This window comes from Oncorhynchus mykiss, chromosome 9 (genome assembly GCF_057628025.1).
Source record: "Oncorhynchus mykiss isolate SJ-2025 chromosome 9, ASM5762802v1, whole genome shotgun sequence".
Classification (NCBI taxonomy): domain Eukaryota; kingdom Metazoa; phylum Chordata; class Actinopteri; order Salmoniformes; family Salmonidae; genus Oncorhynchus; species Oncorhynchus mykiss.
In genome coordinates, this window is record NC_143030.1 from 41985021 (window position 1) to 42007587 (window position 22567).

A 22567-nucleotide genomic window follows, 5' to 3' on the forward strand; every position below is an offset into this window, starting at 1 on the left:
AGACCCCACATTGACAAGAGTTGAACATGCTGTCAGTATCCTCACTGCTAGTCACGTGAAACTGCTAGTCTACCATATTTATTTATGACACACACAGACACCACCCTTTACCTCGTCTCCATGTTGTAGATCACATCCGAGGGCGGCCCACAGCCCCAGTCCAACATCCTCTTCTCAATGGCCAATGAGGAGATGGCATCTGTTAACGACATAGGTCATGTCAGGGGCATTGCCATTGGCAACGTCACGGTTACAGGACTGGTTCAAGCTGTCGATGCCGAGACTGGGAAGCTTGTTGTTGTCTCTCAGGTAAAATACCTGTACATCATCAGGTACATCATCTCTTTTTCACCAACTGAAAGTGATGTACTTCTATTCTAATGTTTCCTATGAACAGGATCAAGTTGAGGTTGAAGTTGTGCAATTGAGGGCCATTCGCATCCGGGCCCCTATCACCAGAATGAAGACTGGGACACAGGTAACACGTGATAAATTAACTGTAATCTCAAATGGTCTCTGACAGTGTCCATAGGACATAATTCACTCTAATTGAGATGCTTTATATTGTGAATATCAGGACTTACAGACGTGATCCTGTCCCTTCTCCTAGATGCCTGTGTATGTGATAGGGCTCACCAGCAGTCAGACCCCCTTCTCCTTTGGCAACACCCTGCCTGGCCTCACCTTCCATTGGTTCACCACCAAGAGAGACATCCTGGAACTCCAATCACGACATGCCGAGGTGGGAACCAGTTTTTGATCTCAAGGTTTTCTTCTTGATGAGTGACAAAGGTTCCATTCAAGACCATAGGCACTTTAGTTATCAACTGATTCTATAATAAGCCATAAATAGTGTATTAGAAAAACTAGTTTGATTAATTTATAGATGAGTGGGATATTTTGTTTTGAGCTCCTATGATTCTTTGTATCAGAGTGACTGAATTAGGACAAAATTATGCTCCACCTACACCAGAGAAACAACATCTGATATTTCTACTGTCTCATTTTTAACTCTATTTCTGCTTTCATTCACTGATTTAAAATGCCTATCTCTTTGTAGGCCTCTTTCCAGCTCCAGTCAGAGCATAACTTTGCTATGAGCGTAACAGGGAAGACTAAAGGAAGGACAGGGCTGAAGGTGGTGCTCAAAGTCACTGACCCAAAGGCGGGACAACTGGAGAGGAAGCTACTAGAGCTCAGTGATGAACTCCAGATCCAGGTACTATACTTATGCAGGCACCTACAGTGCCAGTCAAAAGTTTGGACACACCTACTCATTCAAGGGTTTTTCTTTATTTTTTAAAATGTTCTACATTGTAGAATAATAGTGAAGACATCAAAACTATGGAATCATATAGTAACCAAAAGGTGTTAAACAATACAAAACTCTTCAAAGTTGCAACCCTTGATGACAGCTTTGCACACCCTTGGCATTCTCTCAACCAGCTTCACCTGGAATGACTTTCCAACAGTCTTGAAGGAGTTCCCACATATGCTGAGCACTTGTTGGCTGCTTTTCCTTCACTCTGTGGTCCAACTCATCCCAAACCATCTCAATTGGGTTGAGATTGGGTGATTGTGGAGTTCAGGTCATCTGATGCAGCACTCCATCACTCTCCTCCTTGGTCAAATAGCCCGTACACAGCCTGAAGGTGTGTTGGGTCATTGTCCTGTTGAAAAATAAATGATGATCCCACTAAGTGCAAACCAGATGGGATGGTGAATTGCTGCAGAATGCTGTGGTAGCCATGCTGGTTAAGTGTGACTTGAATTCTAAATAAATCACATATCGTATCACCAGCAAAGCACCATCACACCTTCCGCCATGCTTCATGGTGGGAGCCACACATGCAGAGATCATCCGTTCACCTACTCTGCGTCTCACAAAGACACTGCGGTTGGAACCAAAAATCTCACATTTGGACTCCAGACCAAAGGACAGATTTCCACAAGGTTAATGTCCATTGCTCGTGTTTCTGGGCCCAAGCTAGTCTCTTCTTATTGGTGTCCTTCAGTAGTGATTTCTTTGCAGAAATTCCACCATGAAGGCCTGATTTCATGCCGTCTCTTCTGAACAGTTGATGTTGAGATGTGTCTGTTACTTTAACTCTGTGAAGCATTTATTTTGGCTGCAATTTCTGAGGCTGGTAACGCTAATAAACTTATCCTCTGCAGCAGAGGTAACTCTGGGTCTTCCTTTCATGTGGCGGTCCTCATAAGAGCCAGTTTCATCATAGCACTTGATGGTTTTTGCGACTGCACTTGAAGAGACTTTCAAAGTTGACATTTTCTACATTGACTGACAATTGACACTGTCATTTGTCTTAGCTTATTTGACCTGTTCTTGCCATAATATGGGCTTGATCTTTTACCAAATATGGCTATCTTATGTATACCACCCCTACCTTGTCACAACACAACTGATTGGCTCAAACGCATTAAGAAGGAAAGAAATTCCACAAATTAACTTTTAACAAGGCACACCCGTCAGGAAGTCCAGGTCCCAGTTGCACAGGGTGGGGTCGAGACCCAGGCTTGATGACGAGTTTGGAGGATGCTATAGTGTTAAATTCTGAGATGTAGTCGATGAACAGCAATCTTACATAGGTATTCCTCTTGTCCAGGTGGGTTAGGGCAGTGTGGTTGCGATTGTGTCGTCTGTGGACCTATTGGGGCGGTAAGCAAATTGGAGTGGTTCTAGGGTGTCAGGTAGGGTGCAGGTGAATATGATCCTTGAATAGTCTCTCAAAGCACTTCATGATGACGGAGGTGAGTGCTACGGGGCGATAGTCATTTAGCTCATTTTGCCTTAGCTTTCTTGGGAACTGGAACAATGGTGGCCCTCTTGAAGCATTTGGGAACAGCAGACTGGGATAAGGATTGATTGAACATGTTCGTAAACACACCAGCCAGCTGGTCTGCGCATGCTCTGAGGACGCGGCTAGGGATGCCGTCTGGGCCGGCAGCCTTGCGAGGGTTAACACGTTTAAATGCTTTACTCACATTGGCTGCGGTAAAGGAGAGCCCGCAGGTTTTGGTAGCGGTCCGTGTCGTTGCAACTGTATTGTCCTCAAAGCGAGCAAAGAAGTTCTTTAGTTTGTCTGGGAGCAAGACATTGTGGTCCGCGACGGGGCTGGTTTTCTTATTGTAGTCCATGATTGACTGTAGACCCTGCCACATACCTCTCGTGTCTGAGCCGTTGTGACTGATTGCCTTGTGGAGGGAATAGCTACACTGTTTGTATTCGGTCATGCTTCCGGTTGCCTTGCCCTGATTTTAAAAGCAGTGGTTCGCACTTTCAGTTTTGCACGAATGCTGCCATCAATCCATGGTTTCTGGTTGGGGAAGGTTTTAAATAGTTGCTGTGGGTACAACATCACCGATGCACTTGCTAATAAACTCGCTCACCAAATCAGCGTATTCATCAGTGTTATTGTCCGACGCTATGCGGAACATATCCCAGTCCACGTGATCGAAGCAGTCTTGAAGCTTGGAATCAGATTGGTCGGACGTGCGTTGAACAGACCTGAGCACGGGCGTTTCCTGTTTTAGTTTTGGTCTATAGGCTTGGAGCAACAAAATGGAGTTGTGGTCAGATTTTCCGAAAGGAGGGCGGGGCAGGGCTTTGTGTGCGTCGTGGAAGTTAGAGTAATATTGGTCCAGGATGTTTTTCTGCTCAGGTAGCGCATTCGATATGCTGCTAAAATGTTGAGGTTTTTTTGTGTCCAGATTAGCCTTGTTAAAATCCCCATGCTACAATGAATGCAGCCTCAGGATATGTGGTTTCCAGTTTACATAGAGTCCAATGAAGTTCATTCAGGGCCATCGATGTGTCTGCTTGGGGGGGGGATGTATACGGCTGTGATTATAATCGATAAGAATTATCTTGGTAGATAATGCGGTCGACATTTGATTGTAAGGAATTCTAGGTCAGGTGAGCAAAAGGACTTGAGTTCCTGTATGTTGTTATGATCATACCACGTCCCGTTAATCATAAGGCATACCCCCCCGCCATTCTTCTTACCATGCATTCCAGGTGACTACCTCATGAAGCTCATTGAGAGAATGCCAATGGTTTGCAAAGCTGTCATCAAGGCAAAGGGCTATTTTGAAGAATCTCAAATATAAAATATATATATTTTTTTGGTTACTACATGATTCCATATGTGTTATTTCATAGTTTTGATGTCGTCACTATTATTCTACAATGTAGAAAATAGTGAAAATAAAGAAAAACCTTATTAATGAGTAGGTGTTTCCAAACTTTTGACTGGTATTGTATATGCCAGGGCAACTCATATCCCAGGTTCGCTGTTTTTCTTTTCTCCCTTGTAGTTATTTGACTGATGGGTCAGAGATCTCAATCTCCCGGTGTCCTAGGTCTGGATCAGTCCCTTATTAAAGGTTAACAATGAAAATCAGTAGTACTACTGGCCTAAGGGTCTGGATTTGAGAAATTGGTATACTACTACTACTACTACCATAACACAGTACCTCTCTCGGTGTTCATGCCCAGACACAGCACTGCGCTTGGTTTTTCTGTGTGGCTGGATCACACTGTCTCAAATATATGACATGACTACTCAGTTTATAGTGCTTATTTATGGACCTCTGCTTGTTTTCCTGTTCCCTTCCACCTAAAAACGAACTGAAAGTGAAAAAACACTGCAAGAAAACATGCTGAGAAGTCAGAATGTAAATCAATGATGTTTTGATTGTGGTTGAATACTTAAAGCAGAAGTTTGCTTTTAAACAACCATATCTTTTATGTAAATAGAATGTTAAAGTATTTGGACCCTTTTATTTGCTATTTCACTAGTTATCTTTTTTACTGAACCCAACCAGCGATTCACTTCCTCCATTCTCGTTGTGCAGTACGGGGTCCCCGAAAACGCCCAAATACGTTATTTTAGAAATGGATCTCAGTATCGTGATGCAGGTCTTTAGATGTTGTACACATGAAATTGCGTAATTCCACATTTAATCCGTAATGTTACTCCATTTTGTGCAATTCGAGCTGTTTCCCCTAACCAGACTACAGCTCTCTGTGAAGCCTGCTGCTAGAATGGACGGAGAGGTATCGCTCGGTTCTCAAACAAACTGGAATATAACGCTGCAGTTCGTAATGACACCATTTCATGTGAACGACCTCTAAATACCTTCATCACTATACTGAGAGCGTTTCAGTTTGTACCAGGATGAATTTGGGTGTTTTTGGAGCCTTTGTTTGTTTTTGTTTCTAATCCCCCATACTGTACAACAAGGAGGTGGAAGTGAATCGCTGGTTGGGGTACGTTTCTCAAAAACAAGTGAAATTGCTATAATAAAAAAACGTTTCTGGGCCCTTCTATAATGTGCCATTTACATCAATAATAGAGATTTGGTTGTAAAAAAAGCTAACTTCTCCTTTTTAAAGTGTAACTTTGTAAAGTGATAAGAAGGCAGATTGGCCTGCGACGTGTCGTGTGCATCCACTTCAAACTGCATTAGACTATGTCGTGTCAGGAAGACCCAAACATCAAAGGATGGGTAAAAACCTCCAGTTAATTAGGCCGTCAACTCTTCCCTTTGATCAAGGTTTATGACAAGCTGCACATGCTTAATCCAGCTGTGGAGGCTGAGGAGATACTGATGGCTCCCAACTCTGGGCTCATACTCCAGACTAACCGGTAAGGGAATAGGGACCTACAGTTGAAGTAGGAAATTTACATACCGTAGCCAAATAAATTTAAACTCAGTTTTTCACAATTCCTGACATCATAGCTAAAATTCCCTGTCTTATGTCAGTTAGGATCACCACTTTATTTTAAGAATGTGACATGTCAGTATAATAGTAGAGAGTGACTTATTTCAGCTTTTATTTCTTCACATTCCCAGTGGGTCAGAAGTTTACATACTAATTGAGTGTATTTGGTAGCATTGCATTTAAATTGTTTAACTTGGGTCAAACGTTTTGGGTAGCTTCCCACAATAAGTTGGGTGAATTTTGTCCCATTCCTCCTTACAGAGCTGGTGTAACTGAGTCAGGTTTGTCGACCTCCTTGCTCGCACACGCTTTTTCAGTTCTGCCCACAAATTTTCTATAGGATTGAGGTCAGGGCTTTGTGATGGCCACTCCAGTAGCTTGCCTTTGTTGTCCTTAAGCGTTTTAGCCAACTTTGGAAGTATGCTTGGGGTCATTGTCCATTTGGAAGACCTATTTGCGACCAAGCTTTAACTTCCTGACTGATGTCTTGAGATGTTGCTTCAATATATCCACACAATTTTCCGTCCTCATGATGCCATCTATTTTGTGAAGTGCACCAGGCCTTCCTGCAGCAAAGCACCTCCACAACATGATGCTGCAACCCCCGTGTTTCACGGTTGGGATGGTGTTCTTCAGCTAACAAGCCTCCCCCTTTTTCCTTCAAACATAACGATGGTCATTATGGCCAAACAGTTATATTTTTGTTTCATCAGACCAGAGGACATTTCTCCACAAAGTATGATCTTTGTCCCCATGTGCAGTTGCAAACCGTAGTCTGGATTTTTTATGGTGGTTTTGGAGCAGTGGCTTCTTCCTTGCTGAGTGGCCTTTCAGGTTATATCAATATAGGTCTATACTAATTTTACTGTGGATGTAGATACTTTTGTACCTGTTTCCTACAGCATCTTCACAAGGTCCTTTGCTGCTGTTCTGGGATTGATTTGCACTTTTCGCACCAAAATACGTTAATTTCTAGGAGACAGAACACGTCTCCTTCCTGAGCAGTATGATGGCTGTGTGGGTCCCGTGGTGTTTATACTTGCTTACTATTGTTTGTACAGATGAATGTGGTACCTTCAGGCATTTGGAAATTGGTCCCAAGGATGAACCAGACCAGACCAGGTCTACAATTTTTTTTCTGGTGTCTTGGCTGATTTCTTTTGATTTTCTACACCTCAAATTGACTCAAATTATGTCATTTAGAAGCTTCTGATAGGCTAATTGACTTTTTTTTTTTTTTGAATTTTCCAAGCTGTTTAAAAGGCAGTCAACTTGGTGTATGTAAACTTCTGACCCACTGGAGGTGTGATACAGTGAATTATCAGTGAAATAATCTGTCTGTAAGCAATTGTTGGAAAAATTACTAGATGTCCTAAGACTTGCCAAAACTATAGTTTGTTAACAAGAAATTAGTGGAGTGGTTGTAAAATGAGTTGTAATGACTCCACCCTAAGTGTATGTAAACTTCCGACTTCAACTGTACCTACCTAGCTTCACACCTGAGACACTTTGAAAACTCAATTTTACTTTGAGCACTCAGCATTGCACATTACCTCTTCAGTTCCATTTCAAATTACACCATATCCTCTCTATAGTGCCCTGCTCTTGATATTAAAACAACCGCTTGAGTCGTCTCCAGAAAATGGAAAGCTACTAACTCTGGTGGTGTGTGTGTGAACAGGGACGGTGTGGTTGCTCTGTCCTACCGAGTGCTGGACTGTCCCGACCAGGCTACCATTGTCCAGGTGGATGAGAAGGGCCTCTTGTCCTCTGGCTCGCTCACTGGCTCCTCCTCCCTGCTGGTGACCTCACAGGAAACATTCGGTGTCAATCAAACCCTGGTCCTCGCAGTGAAGGTGAAACCCTCTGCTCCTTAATTAAATTATATTAATCTTTATTGTCCCTATGGGAATAAATAAAATGTTAACACAGTACAATGAATGAGAATATGAAGTCATTTTGTTAAATTAATAAATTCTATACAAGTTTACCGCATCTCATGCAAATGTTGCCAATAACCAAAACTTCATTACCCATACTTATGTCTATCATCTTAATTCATGCCATTATAAAGTCATGACAAATGGCAACATGTTTTAAGACTGTTAGTGAGAGATGGATTGCTTGCAGTTGACTTCGGTCTAAGTAGATTTCCTTACATTGTAGTCTATCCCTCTCTGTGGTTTCCCAGGTGGCCCCTGTGTCGTACCTGCGTTTCAGCACCAGTCCAGTTATCCACAACCCTTCCAGGGACAGCCTGTCTGCTATTCCTCTGGGCATGGTGCTTACTTTCACTGTTCACCTCCATGCTAACACTGGAGAGGTCCTTCACAGCCACAACTCCCTGCTCACGTTCACCACCAACAGGTAAGTTCACAATGTTTTTTTTTCTGTTTAATTGTGGGGTTTGCGCAGCAAGAGCCCTATCTTAGTTAGTCGATCTTCTTCTTCTTGTTCTAGAAACTCCGTTCAATGTTCAAAACGTCCAGAATGGTCTCACTTGAGTTGTTTGTATACCACTTTTTGATATGTTATACTTTTACGTTATTAAACTTATAGTCCATTTTTTTTGTTGGCCTAAATCCTCTTTTCATCAAGATTATAATGATCCCAATTTTGACATCATCACTTCCAACTGCCATTCTCTTAGTAAAATCCTGTAACTTTTGACACAAATCAGCTAATTATTCCACTTTGCAACAACTTAGACAAAGTTCAAGTGTTCCCATCTTCGTCTACTTCTGTGCTACTCAAATCTGGCGTTCGGGCAAAAAATAATATTCAGACAAAAAAATTACAACAGTTTAAGTGACTGCATCAACCACATTTTCTGTAAAGTTTTTGCAAACAACTGCCGTTTTGACCACTACCCCAACAAGTTCGACAGAGTCAGAGTCGACGGGATATTTGTCTGCTCTGATTTTCATATCTGTTCGCAGAATTAAAATATTCACTACGGAACTTACGGTACAGCTGTTTTAGGTGCATATGTTCCAACTTTTCCCAAACTTCCTCTGTTTTGACCACTAACGCAACGAGTTAGACATTTTTTCTAAAGTATGACATTTCCCCTACTTCTCTGGTCAAATCCGCAATCGTATTGTGCGGACCAATCTGTAACGAGCGATTTTAGTAAATGGCTCTAGTCTCTTTCTAGCTGTTGTAAATCATGTCAGAAGCAAGCAGATTCATTATTTTCCAAACAACTACCGTTTTCACCACTAACCCAGCAAGTTAGACAAAAATATTAAATATTCCCCTACTTCTCTGCTTTTCAATTTGGGAAGCGGATTTGGAATCGTGTGTAAAAATCTCTAGATAGAGCAGTTTTAGTAACCTGCGCCTGCTCTTTTCTAACAACAGCTCTGTGTCATTATTGAGATTCCAAAACGGAACTGTTGCTAGGATACTCACTGGCACCGAGGGCCAAAATTAAGAGGAGAGAGACGTGACCACAATTACTGACCACAACACACATATTGACCACACAACAACTGAGACATAAAGTTAAAGCATTTACATATTCGTCTACTTTTCTGCTGGCGTTTGAACAAAAATATATTTTGATAAAGTGACAGCAATTAAGTACTGTAACCGCATCAACAACATTTTGACCGTTTTGACCCCCACCCCAACAAGTTAGACAAAGTTAGAGCGTAAGGAATATTTTTTACTTCACTGTTATTCATACAGTGGGGCAAAAAAGCATTTAGTCAGCCACCAATTGTGCAAGTTCTCCCACTTAAAAACATGAGAGGCCTGTAATTTTCATTATAGGTACACTTCAACTATTATAGACAAAATGAGAGAAAAAAAATCCAGAAAATCACATTGTAGGATTTTTAATGAATTTATTTGAAAATTATGGTGGAAAATAAGTATTTGGTCAATTACAAAAGTTTATCTCAATACTTTGTTATATACCCTTTGTTGGCAATGACAGAGGTCAAAGGTCTTCAAGGTTTTCACACACTGTTGCTGGTATTTTGGCCCATTCCTCCATGCAGATCTCCTATAGAGCAGTGACGTTTTGGGGCTGTTGCTGGGCAACACGGACTTTCAACTCCCTCCAAAGATTTTCTATGGGGTTGAGATCTGGAGACTAGGCCACTCCAGGACCTTGAAATGCTTCTTACGAAGCCACTCCTTCGTTGCCCGGCGGTGTGTTTGGGATCATTGTCATGCTGAAAGACCCAGCCACGTTTCATCTTCAATGCCCTTGCTAATGGATGGAGGTTTTCACTCAAAATATGGTGTTCTTTGGATGCAACTCAGCATTCTTTGTCCTCCAAACACGACGAGTTGAGTTTTTACCAAAAAGTTATATTTTGGTGTCATATGGTCAGATGAAATTCTCCCAATCTTCTTCTGGATCATCCAAATGCTCTCTAGCAAACTTCAGATGGGCCTGGACATGTACTGGCTTAAGCAGGGAGACACGTCTGGCACTGCAGGATTTGAGTCCCTGGCGGCGTAGTGTGTTACTGATGGTAGGCTTTGTTACTTTGGTCCCAGCTCTCTGCAGGTCACTAGGTGTGGTTCTAGAATTTTTGCTCACCGTTCTTGTTATCATTTTGACCCCACGGTGTGAAATCTTGCGTGGAGCCCCAGATCGAGGGAGATTATCAGTGGTCTTGTATGTCTTCCATTTCCTAATAATTGCTCCCACAGTTGATTTCTTCAAACCAAGCTGCTTACCTATTACAGATTCAGTCTTCCCAGCCTGGTGCAGGTCTACAATTTTGTTTCTGGTGTCCTTTGACAGCTCTTTGGTCTTGGCCATAGTGGAGTTTGGAGTGTGACTGTTTGAGGTTGTGGACAGGTGTCTTTTATAGTGATAACAAGTTCAAACAGGTGCCATTAATACAGGTAACGAGTGGAGGACAGAGGAGCCTCTTGAAGAAGAAGTTACAGGTCTGTGAGAGCCAGAAATCTTGCTTGTTTGTAGGTGACCAAATACTTATTTTCCACCATAATTTGCAAATAAATGCATAAAAAATCATAATGTGATTTTCTGGATTTTTGTTTCTCATTTTGTCTGTCATAGTTGAAGTGTACCTATGATGAAAATTACAGGCCTCTCATCTTTGTAAGTGGGAGAACTTGCACAATTGGTGGCTGACTAAATACTTTTTTGCCCCACTATATATGTTCACGGAATCAAAATATTCACTATGGAACTTACGGTATAGCTGTTTTAGTAACTGCATTACCACATCACTTTTCTGATTTATACAGATAGCAGGCAGAACACACACGGATCCCCTACCAAATCAAACCCACCCCAAAACCAGACTGAAACAGGCATGATATAGATTGAGTAATATAATCAAATCATTAAAAAAATATATATACAAAGATATTATAGAACAAAGTAAAAAAAATAAAAAAAAAGTGAAAATAATTATACATTCTAATTTGGGTTGGTTTATGGAGTTGTGAAATTAGCTGGGTCCATGTTTTCTGCAAAGGAATGGTTTCCAGATATTATAACATGTAATTGCAGATCCCCCTAACGGAGTAGGGTATTTTCTTTAGCTTGAGATATTGCATAACTTAATTTATCCAATGGTTAAAAAGAGGAAACCGATCCTTCCACTTAAATAGTATAAGACGTCTAGCTAGAAGAGTAGTACATGTCAGAATGATGCCCAAGACCCTCCTGTGCTGTTACTCCAAATAATGCAATGAAGGCAGAAGGTTCTATAGGTCTCTCCAGTATCTTATAAAACGGCAAAAAAAATGATATCCAGAAATATGTCAGTTTTGGTCATGTCCAATAAAGGAGCCTGCTTACATCGGTCACAAGTGGGATCTAGATCTGGTCTAATCTTGGATAATTTTGCCTTTGACCAATGCACCCAATTAACCATTTTAAATTGAATTACAGCATGTCTTAGACATATAGATGAAGAATGGATTCTCTGAAGCATACTGCACTCTTCACCTAAATCCTCTTCCCATTTGGTCCTTAAGAGTTCAGGGAATCAAGACTGTGCAAGTTTAATAACGTACAGATCAAACTTATGCCCACTTTGATATAAGGGTTCACTTTAAAAATATAATCTAGAAGGGAGATAGGTGGGCGTGATGAAGTGACTAGGGTATGAAAATGCAAAACTAAGCAATTGCAGTTATCTAAAGAAATGAGATCTAGGAATATTGACCTTTTGCACTAGCTGTTCAAAAGATGCAAAATCCAAATCAATGTACAAGTGGTTCAGTGAGGAGATCCCTTTTCCAGACCAGATATGAAACGCCCGGTCTAATAATGATGGAGAGAATGTATTGTTCTTTAATAATGGGGCTAAAAGTTGAACATTTACTGATCAAACGATCGCCTGAACTGTTTCCAGATTTTCAGCGAATGTTTCGCAATAAGGTTTTTAGTGTATTTGGAAACAGGCTCTGCTAATGCAAGTTTTGAGCAGAGTAATAAGGCTGCTAAGGAGTTAGGGCCACAGGATGAGATCTCCAAGGTCAACCCTTTCGGGCCTGTAACAGCAGGGATTTCTGTCATCCAATACAGAATTATTGTTATATTAGCTGCCCATTTAATAATATTGAAAGTTTGGAAGTGCTAGACCAAGATCTCTGCAATGTATCCGAGGGTTTTTCTTGTTGCAGATATCAGTTTATCTAAGGAGATAAAAAAAGATTGTCAGATAAGAATACATTGAAATAAGTACAACTTATGTAATACGTTCATTTTAACTGTGTTAATTATTCCGCCTAAAGAAAAATAAAGTAAATCCCAGTGTTCAAGATCCTGTTTTGGGGATCAAAGGAGGGAAATTGGCTTTATAGAGATCTTTGAAATTGTGTGTGACCCCAAATTCCCAAATATTTCTGTGTATGTACTCTGAAGGGCACGTGACTAAAATAAGTTTGCATGACAGAAGGGTTAATAGGCATCAATACACTTTTTTTGTAGATTAACTTTATACTATTTTACCAAATGTCTTTAGTAGAACCTGGATCTCTGGAAGACCAGTTAACGGTTCAGGCAAATATAATAGCATGTCACACGCATAGAGTCAGACGTTATGCTCTAAGCACCCTCTTTGAATACCTTTTGATAGTGGTGTTATTACATATTGCTATGGCTAAAGGCTACGATGACAAACAGCTGAGGGGATAGAGGACAACGCTATCTTGTCCCACGTTAAAAATAGGATGAAAGGTTATTATTTGTGCGCACTGCAGGCATAGGGGAGGAGTAAAGGACTTTGATCCAGGACATAACATTTGCACCGAATCCAAATTGTTTGAGAGTATAAAATAAACAATCCCAACCCACCCGATCAAATGTTTTCTCAGCGTCAAGTGATAACAATATCTCTGGAGTGTCAGATGAATAGGGATTGTAGTATATTATAAAGACTTCTGATGTTGAAAAAAGAGTGACCATTTTTTATGAAACCAGTTTGATCTGTAGAGATGAGGACTCAAAACGGCAGGCAATCATCTTAAACTCAGCAACAAAAAAAACGTCCTCTCACTGGCAACTGCGTTTTATTTTCAGAAAACTTAACATGTGTAAATATTTGTATGAACATAACAAGATTCAACAGCAGACATAAACTGAACAAGTTCCGCAGACATGTGACTAATAGAAATTGAATAATGTGTCCCTGAACAAGGGGGGGGGGGGTCAAAATCAAAAGTACAGTGAGGGGGGGAAAGTATTTGATCCCCTGTTGATTTTGTACGTTTGCCCACTGACAAAGAAATGATCCGTCTATAATTTTAATGGTAGGTTTATTTGAACAGTGAGAGACAGAATAACAACAACAAAACCCTTGTTGGCAATCAGAGGTCAGACGTTTCTTGTAGTTGGCCACCAGGTTTGCACACATCTCAGGAGGGATTTTGTCCCACTCCTCTCTGCAGATCTTCTCCAAGTCATTAAGGTTTCGAGGCTGACGTTTGGCAACTCAGATTGAATCTTGAGATTTTATTAAAGAATTCGCTCGGAAATTCGTCGGTCCAGGGGATTTCACACACTGCATATATTTAATTGCCAACACAGTCTCAGGTTCATCTGTAGGAATATATACGTTCTCAAAGAAGGTGTCGAGGAAGGTAGCATTACCAGCGGAATCGGAAATGTATTATTGTGAGTAAAAGTAATGAAAGCTTGAATTGCCCTCTAAATGATCAATACATTTGTAACCCAGCTTGTCAGTTATCTCAGGTATGGTTTTATTTGTGGTTCTCTGACACAGCTGGTGTGCTAGCATTTTCCCCGATTTCTCTCCATGTTCATAATTTTATGTCAAAATGTACTAATTCAATTTTAAGCTTGTCGAGTTGAAAGAAGATCGAACTCTGACACTTCAGACAAACGTTGTTTTAGTACATTTACGGCTGAAGAGTGTGAATATGCCAAATCCAAGATTGTATTTATAAGTTCCCCTAGCCGTTGAATATTACACTTCCTTAATCTATGCACCGTACAAAATAATTTGGCCCCTTAGATGAGCCTTCATTGATTACCATACTGTTGTAGGAGACATTCCAGGGGTTTGATTGAGCTGGAGATGGAAATTTGAGATATAAAAGCGACAAAGGTTTCTTCTGATAGCAGTGGTGAGTTTAGCCGCCAAGGACGATAATTACTCTGTGTTTTTGGTATAAGTAGTATCATAGTAAGAGGAGAATGACCCGAAATGACTAGTTTGGTAATCACAATCTGTGAAAAATGGCAAAAATCTATTGTCTAGGAAAAATGTGTCTATACATGAGAAGGCCTTATGAACTGGCGAGAAAGAATACTCCCTAGCTGTGGGATTGCATCGGATATGCCATATGTCTTAAGAAATAGCTGAATTGTTGATATTCTCTTTGATGATACCTCAGGAGAGCTACGATCCAGATTGGGTGACAGTAGACAATTCGATCACCACCTAGTATTAGGTTGTGTGTGTCCATTTTTGGTAATCGAGAAAATACATTTTGTGAAGAATGAACTGTTATCCCAATTTGGTGAATAAATGTTAGCCGATATAACCAGTGTAGTATACAGTATTCCTACTACAGTAATGAAACGGCCTGCTGAATCTGCCTCTACACTTTACATTGCGAACGGTATGTTTTTACTAATTGAAATGGCTGCTCTTTTAGTTTTATCATGAAAATTTGAATGTATGATGGTCCTGTGCTTTATCTACCCTGGATACGGATGTACCATCAAGGAATATAAATGAGCAGCTTCATGGTAATAAAATGTTAATAGAAGGAGAATTGACTCAACAGAACTAAGGCACGAATGTTACCTAACAATATCAACTGATACCACTGGCAACACTATACAGTATCTACAGAAGAGAGACCGAGTCTACAGTGGTAGACAAATTCGTCCATTACCCTAATCGCTAAATAGGTGATTCAGCATTCAGCCATTCAAACATTCAGCCATTTGCTTCGTCCGACCTCGGTAGAATGTTCGCCTTTACAAAGGCCATCGCCTTATGGGCTCTTGGAACTCTTTCTCGGTGCCGTTATATGGAGCCGGGCAGGAAAAGCCACACTATACCAAAAGTCGGACCGTCCGAGGAGGAGATTCCTGACATCATTGAAAGCGGCATGGTCACGAGCAGCGCTGGGGGTATAGTCTGGGAAGCTGGAGATGGGTGCTCCATTGCATCGAAGTGGGCCAAATTCTCTGGCACGCCGAAGAACATCAATACAATCCTGATAATAGTGTAGTTTAGCCACAACGATGCAAGGTTTTCCACCAGGCTTTCTTGCTTGAGATCCCCAACGTGAGTGCTCGGTCCTCAGCTACAGAGCAAGAATCTTGGCCTTCAAATCCTCAGGGTTAATTTTTTTTGCCGTGCCGAGAGGTGGAGCAGCTCAGCTCCCACTTGTTGAAGAACTCACTGACAAAGTAACTTTCTCTTGTCAGTGACTCCACTGAACTTAAACTTTTGCAGGTTAAATTCCATTTACGCATTAAATCTAAAATATAATTTGAACAAGGTAAAGCACGTAATTTAAAGGCTGTGTTTCCTAGTTATTTTTGAGTCAAAGCGCAAAGAAAGTATTAAATAAATGCAATTTCAGCAGGAGCTCGGAAAACGTGACATACTCCATGGCTTTCTCACTAGCGCCCCTAAACTGCCATTTTGACAAGTTAGAGAAAGATATTAAAATGTATGAACTCTTACTAATCTGTAACTAGGGCCGTTTTGAGTAACCCATCGCCTGCTATATTCTAGCCACAGCTCTGTCCTTGAGATTCCAAAACGGAACCTTTGCTAGGATACTCACTGACACAGAGGGCCAAAATTACAAGGAGATTAAAGAGTGACCACAATTGTGACTCGTTTCTTGAAAACTAGGTGTATGTATGTTGCGCGTCACTACTTCACAGAATTAGTTTTTGGTCAGAAATGCCTTAATAACGTGCCTTAATAACAAACTTGTATGCCATCTATAAATATGAATACAATTCTTAAATTACGAGCCTAGTTGGTTTCGCAACAGAAAGTCAGCAACCTTCCCCGCTAGTCATGATTGGTTGAGATAATGAGTGGGCTGGGCATGCCGAGAGATTAGTTCGGATTGGTCTGCCTCACAGCACGCTTCTGTCTATTTGAGCTGGTCAGTATGTGTAGGTAATTCTGTCTAACTCTGCTTTTAAAAATATATATATATATTGTGTTGTATACCTGCATAAGTGTTGCACTTTTTCTGGTGGACCGTGTTTTGAAATCAGTGGATTTAGTGTGATGGCTAAGGAGATTGAGAAAATACCTGTCTCCGGATTACATCTTCAAACCAAGTGAGGCCAACCATGGCATCCGTGACAGGGAGAAGCTAGCTCCATTTTCAGATATTACATGTTTCAAATGAAAACGACTGTCAAAATTAGAAGTTAAAGTTTACTGTTAGCTATCTAGCTAACGTTATCTGGCTGGCTCGCTAGCTAACGTTGTGTATGATCTGTGTAGTAATATTGTTCGTATCTTAGAGCCATTTGCTTCGCTAGTTATAGCGAACATTGAACCGCAGATTCATGCAGGGTAAGTAATGTCATGAATTTAGATTATGGTTAATTGTTTACCTAGCTAGCTACATGTCTTTAAAAAAAATCCACTATGCAAGTAACCATTTCAATAGAATGTCTCTGCGACAACTGTTGATAGATTGATTTCAGAGCACTTTCGTTTGTGTGCCAGAGTGCAGAATAACTGATGAATTTACGAACGCTCAACACCCGTTGAATATGGCCGGTGTCAGTAAACGTTGGGGAAAAAGCGTACATTTTTGCCAGCAGCACAGTTGCTGTCACCAATGCTCTGGATCAAATAAAAACAGCCTAGCCAGCTCTGCTCGGGCAAGTACAATGGTTAGTGAGCTCTTCTCTCATTTGTGTCTGGAAGTAGCTAGCCAACGTTAGCCAGTTAGCTTGGGTGCTTGACTGCTGTTAGGACAGAACGCTCGGCTCATCCCTTAAAGAGATGGGTGGGTGTGAACGATGCTGAATGGGTATAGACAAAGAAGAGCTCTCCAGTAAGTACTACAAACTTCAAAGGCCATTTTCTCAAAAGTGAGGATATAACCACACAACTGCTTTCCACATCTAGTGACCACAACCACAAAATTACATTCCACAACTTCAGACCACACATCTAATTACTGCCCATATCCACACAACTACTCAACCACATAACTACTGACCACTACTGCTGACCACAATTACTGACCAAATCTACTGACTATCAATGTAAATTAAAAATGATTTCAATATTTTAATAATATAATCAAAGTACTTATTTTTAAATGTATTTTTTAATGTCACTACCACCAAGCCGCACAACTTTACTTGTAAAGTTACCATCTAGTGATGGTTGCTTTCTGTGAATGTCCTTAAAGGTTTTCATTTTCAAGTTGCAAAGAACCCCACAATTATACTATTTCGGTGCAGACTTGAAAGTCAAATGAAGGGCAACTTGTACGTGAGATACTGTATGAAGCAGTGTTGGCTGCTGAGAGGACGGCTCTTGATAATGGCTGGAATTTAGTGTAATGGAGTTAATAGAATGGTATCAAACATTACTCAACCCTAGCCATTATTTTAAGCCATTTTACTCCCCCCAGCAGCCTCCACTGGTATGAAGGTGTACACATTGGGGAAGAAAATATTCATAGGGAAGGTAAAAGCAGCCAGGTAGACGATTGAGATGGGGTGGTAGGGTTTAAGAGATGTCTGTGGCTGTTAGCTGTGTGGACCAAGGCAGCTGGAAATATTGTGCCATGTCTTCTCTCTGAGTGCTCTTTTAGTTTGAGGAAGCCTGGAAGAGCTTGCACTAATGTCCGACACTCCAATTTCTTAGGAAAAAATTGCTTAAAGAGAGTTAGACATGAGATGACAGCACTCCAAATGGTTCTGCCTTTACCAGTGGAACAGAAAATTGAATATGGCACTTAAATCTCTCAGAATGCATTTATTCAATCAGGTCTTGTAGCCTTCGCAGCAAAGTAAACATTGTATATAACATAGCGACAGCATCCCTGGTATTCATTTTCTGAATTACATTTAAATGTTTATTTTTTTATTTAATTTTTATTTAACTAGGCACGTCAGTTAAGAACAAATTCTTATTTGCAATGACGGCCTAGGAACAGTGGGTCAACTGCCTTGTTCAAGGGCAGGACGACAGATTTTTACCTTGTCAACTCAGGGATTTGATCTAGCAACCTTTCGGTTACTGGCCCAACGCTCTAACCACTAGGCTACCTGCCGCCCCTGAATGCATTATATGTGGTGTATTTCTTTAAATATACAGCGACTTAGGAAAGTATTCAGACCCCTTGACTGTTTTCACATTTTGTTACGTTACAGCCTTATTCTAAAATGGATTAAATTAAGAAAATAAAATCCTCAGCAAACTACACAGAATAACCCCTAAAAACAGGTTTTTAGACATTTTGCAAATGTATTTATATTCAGACCCTTTGCGATGAGGCTCAAAATTGAGCTCATGTGCATCCTGTTTCCATTGATCATTCTTGATGTTTCTAAAACTTGATTGGAGTCCACCTGTGGTAAATTCAATTGATTGGACATTATTTAGAAAGTCACACACCTGTCTATGTAAGGTCCCACAGTTGACAGTGCATGTCAGAGAAAAAACCAAGCCATGACGTCAAAGGAATTGTCCGTAGAGCTCAGAGACAGGATTGTGTCGAGGCACAGATTTGGGGAAGGGTACCAAAACATGTATGCATCATTGAAGGTCCCCATGAACACGGTGGCCTCCATCACTCTTAAGTGGAAAAAGTTTGGAACCACCAAGACTCTTCTTAGAGCTGCCCCCCCCCAGCCAAACAGAGCAATCGGTGGAGTAGGGCCTTGGACCAAGAACCCAATGGTCAGAGCTCTATAGTTCCTTTGTGGAGATGGGAGAACCTTCCAGAAGCACAACCAATCTCTGCAGTGCTCCACCAATCAGGCCTTTCTGGTAGAGTGGCCAGACGAAAGCCAGTCCTCAGTAAAAGGCACATGACAGCCCGCTTTGAGTTTGCCAAAAGGCACATAAAGACTCAGACCATGAGAATCAAGATTCTCTGGTCTGATGAAACCAAGATTGAACTCTGGCCTGAATGCCAACTGTCATGTCTGGAGGAAACCTGGCACCATCCCTAGGATGAAGGATGGTGGTGGCAGCATCATGCTTTGGGGATGTTTTTCAGCGGCAGGGACTGGAAGACTAGTCAGGATCAATGGAAAGATGAACGGAGCAAAGTACAGTGATCCTTGATGATATCCTGCTCCAAAGCGCTCATGACCTCCTACTGAAGCGAAGGTTAACGGGACAAAGACCCTAAGCACACAGCCAAGACAACGCAGGAGTGGCTTCGGGACAAGTCTCTGAATGTCCTGGAGTGGCCAGCCAGAGCCCGGACTTGAACCCGATCAAACATCTCTGGAGAGACCTGAAAATATCTGTGCAACAACACTCCCCTATCCAACCTGACAGAGCTTGAGAGTATCTGCAGAGAAGAATGGGAGAAACTCCCCAAATACAGGTGTGCCAAGCTTGTAGCATCATACCCAAGGCAACTCTACGCTATAATCGCTGCCAAAGATGCTTCAACAAAGTTCTGAGTAAAGAGTCTGAATATTCAGTTTATTGTTAACAAATTAGCGAACATTTCAGAACCTGTTTTTGCTTTGACATTATGGGGTACTGTGTGTAGATTGAGGGGGGGGGGGTGCGTAAGGATCTGAGTACTTTCCGAAGGCACTTTATATTGGCACGTACAAGATAGACTTGACATTGAAATATGTAGAAGTGAAAGCACTGGTTTTCTGCTGTGTTTTGCTGTTAGAGTGCCACATAAAGTGTGCGTATGTGTGAAAGTTGCACAGCCCAAGTCTGTTTATCCGGATGCTACAGCAGTACAACTACAGTTAATGAGTGCACCATGGCAGGGTATTAAGCCAGCAGGTCTCTCCCAAGGTACCCAACATTAATTTAGACTGCTTTTCGTTCCTCCCCATTCAGAGTGAGTAGTTTCCACCTGAGTGAGCTAAATTAATGGGAGTGTGTGAAGAAGGGAGACTGCACTGCTCAGCCTGGCTAGGGATTCCCTCATTGGCCTGCACAATAAATTGATTCCATTACTTTATCAAGGTGCTGCCAGACTACTTTAGGAGAGACCTGTCCAAATAAGAGTAAGGAAGGGGCTCATGGTGGGGTACTAAGGGGTTCTGAATGTGATTGGGCCACAGGCGAGTCACTTAGTCTTGTGCCCAGGCAGAGGTAGTTGATTACTGATTATGCAAGGACAGCCATTGGTTACTCATACCAACCTACTACATGTTGACCATTTCCTTTCCTGTCTGTCTGTAGGGATGACCTGGTGCAGATGGGCCGGGGCCCGGGTAACAACACCCTGACGGTGCGGACGGTCAACGTGGGCCTCACCCTGCTGGCCGTGTGGGACGAGGAGCAGGCAGGCATGGCTGACTACCTGGCGCTGCCCGTTCAGCACGCCATCCACCCCGAGGACGCCACAAGGCTGGTGGTGGGAGATGTGGTCTGCCTCAGCGCCCAACTCCTCAGCCCCCAAGGTGAGAGGTCAAAGAGGGGTTCATGTGGTGTTGTAAAATAACAGGTACGATGTCACTGGTTGTACTACCGAGGTGCATGAAATTGAGACGAGGCTTATCTGCAAAGATGTTCAGATGTTCAGAATTTTTTGGAGCAAAATGGATCTTTCGTTGGATTGATGCAGTTTCACATGGTTCTCTGGGATGTTGCATCTTTAATATGTGATATCAATGGAGGCTGGTGGGAGGAGCTATACGAGGATGGGCTCATTGGAATGGAATTGATGGAACGGTATCAAACACATGGAAACCACATTTCCTTTCTAGCCATTACAATGAGCCCATCCTCCTAAGGCTCCTCCCACCAGCCTCCACTGTGTGATATTGATATATTTTGCAATATCCTTGTTTGTTTTCATCTACTTCGGAATGGAGTAATTTTTCTGCAGATGATTTAAGCATTACCATTGTCAGCCCTGCGGGAAGGAGTGTGAAGGAAAAGACAGTCTTACAGTAAATGATGTGTGAATATTCAAGATGAGTGTTGAACCAAGGGGAGTTTTTCAGCTCTACTCTTTTCTCTACAGGTGTCCCGGGTACCTGGAGCTCCTCATCCACTGGCGTGCTGCAGATAGACTCTAAAATGGGCGTGGCCGTGGCAAGAGATGCAGGCACCACCACTGTCTACTATGAGATCCCTGGGCTGCTGAAGACTTACAGAGAGGTACTGTAACGACAACCTTGCTACCAAAGAACATTTGTGTGTGAGAGATGGGATGAAAGTATGTTGTGCAACAACAAATGGTTTAATCATGATTATCCAAACAGTATATACCACTCCGGTTTCTAGAGAGGTGTACAACACTACCCACTGGGCACACACTTGTTGAATCAACGTTGTTTCCCTGTAATTTCACTGAAATGACGTTGAACCAAAGTGGAATAGATGTTGAATTGACGTCTGAGGGGGTGCAGCAGTCTAAGGCAGTGCTAGAGGTGTCACTAGAGATCCGGTTTCGATCCCGAGCTGTGTCGCGGCCAGCCTCGACCGGGAGATCCATGAGGAGGCGCACAATTGGCCCAGCGTCGTCCGGGTTTCCGCCGACATATTGGTGCGTCTGACTTCCGGGTTAAGTGAGCAGTGTGTCAAGATGCAGTGCGGCTTGGCAGGATCGTGTTTTGGAGGACTCACGGCTCTCGACCTTCGCCTCTCCCGAGTCCGTACGGGAGTTAACTGCAATGGGACAAGACTGTAACTACCAATGTGAACCCTAGAACAGACCTGAAGCCTTAAGGGAGAGTTCTACACAGTAAATATCTGACACTATAAAGATGCTTATAAGACCATCATCATGATCAGTACTAGATGATCATGGCTGTCTCAGTGTAATGTGTGTGACGGCCCTCCCCTCCCACCCCCTGCTGTGGGTCTGATGTCTCCACAAAGAGACACGCAGGCAGCATGGAGAAGATTCATTAGCCCAGCCTTCCTCTTTGAGATGGATCTCTCTCTCTCTCTCTCTCTCACTCTCACTCTCACTCTCACTCACTCTCTCTCTCTCAAAGAACATCTCTCACCGCCTCTTATGTCTGTCTCTTCCAGGCAGCTCCCTCTTTCCGGCTGCTACAGGCTTCTATGTGTTCCTGTGTTTACATATGAATCTTTCCCAATTAGCTGGGAGTGAGTGACTGAGGAGGATGAGTGTGGAGTGGATTAGATAGATGCTATCTGGATCAGTAGCTAACACTCCGAC

General features: G+C 42.0%; 1 protein-coding gene across 1 annotated transcript in view; it reads left to right on the forward strand.

The window, feature by feature from the left end:
- The window catches only part of nup210 (nucleoporin 210), a 70265-nt gene that overhangs the window by 41749 nt on the left and 5949 nt on the right, over positions 1 to 22567 (forward strand). The window contains exons 25-33 of the mRNA XM_021615545.3: positions 130 to 309; positions 398 to 478; positions 611 to 742; positions 1061 to 1219; positions 5578 to 5669; positions 7428 to 7602; positions 7938 to 8113; positions 20614 to 20834; positions 21401 to 21537. Coding sequence (XP_021471220.3) covers positions 130 to 309; positions 398 to 478; positions 611 to 742; positions 1061 to 1219; positions 5578 to 5669; positions 7428 to 7602; positions 7938 to 8113; positions 20614 to 20834; positions 21401 to 21537 — 1353 coding nt within the window. The remainder of the gene's footprint in view (positions 1 to 129; positions 310 to 397; positions 479 to 610; positions 743 to 1060; positions 1220 to 5577; positions 5670 to 7427; positions 7603 to 7937; positions 8114 to 20613; positions 20835 to 21400; positions 21538 to 22567) is intronic.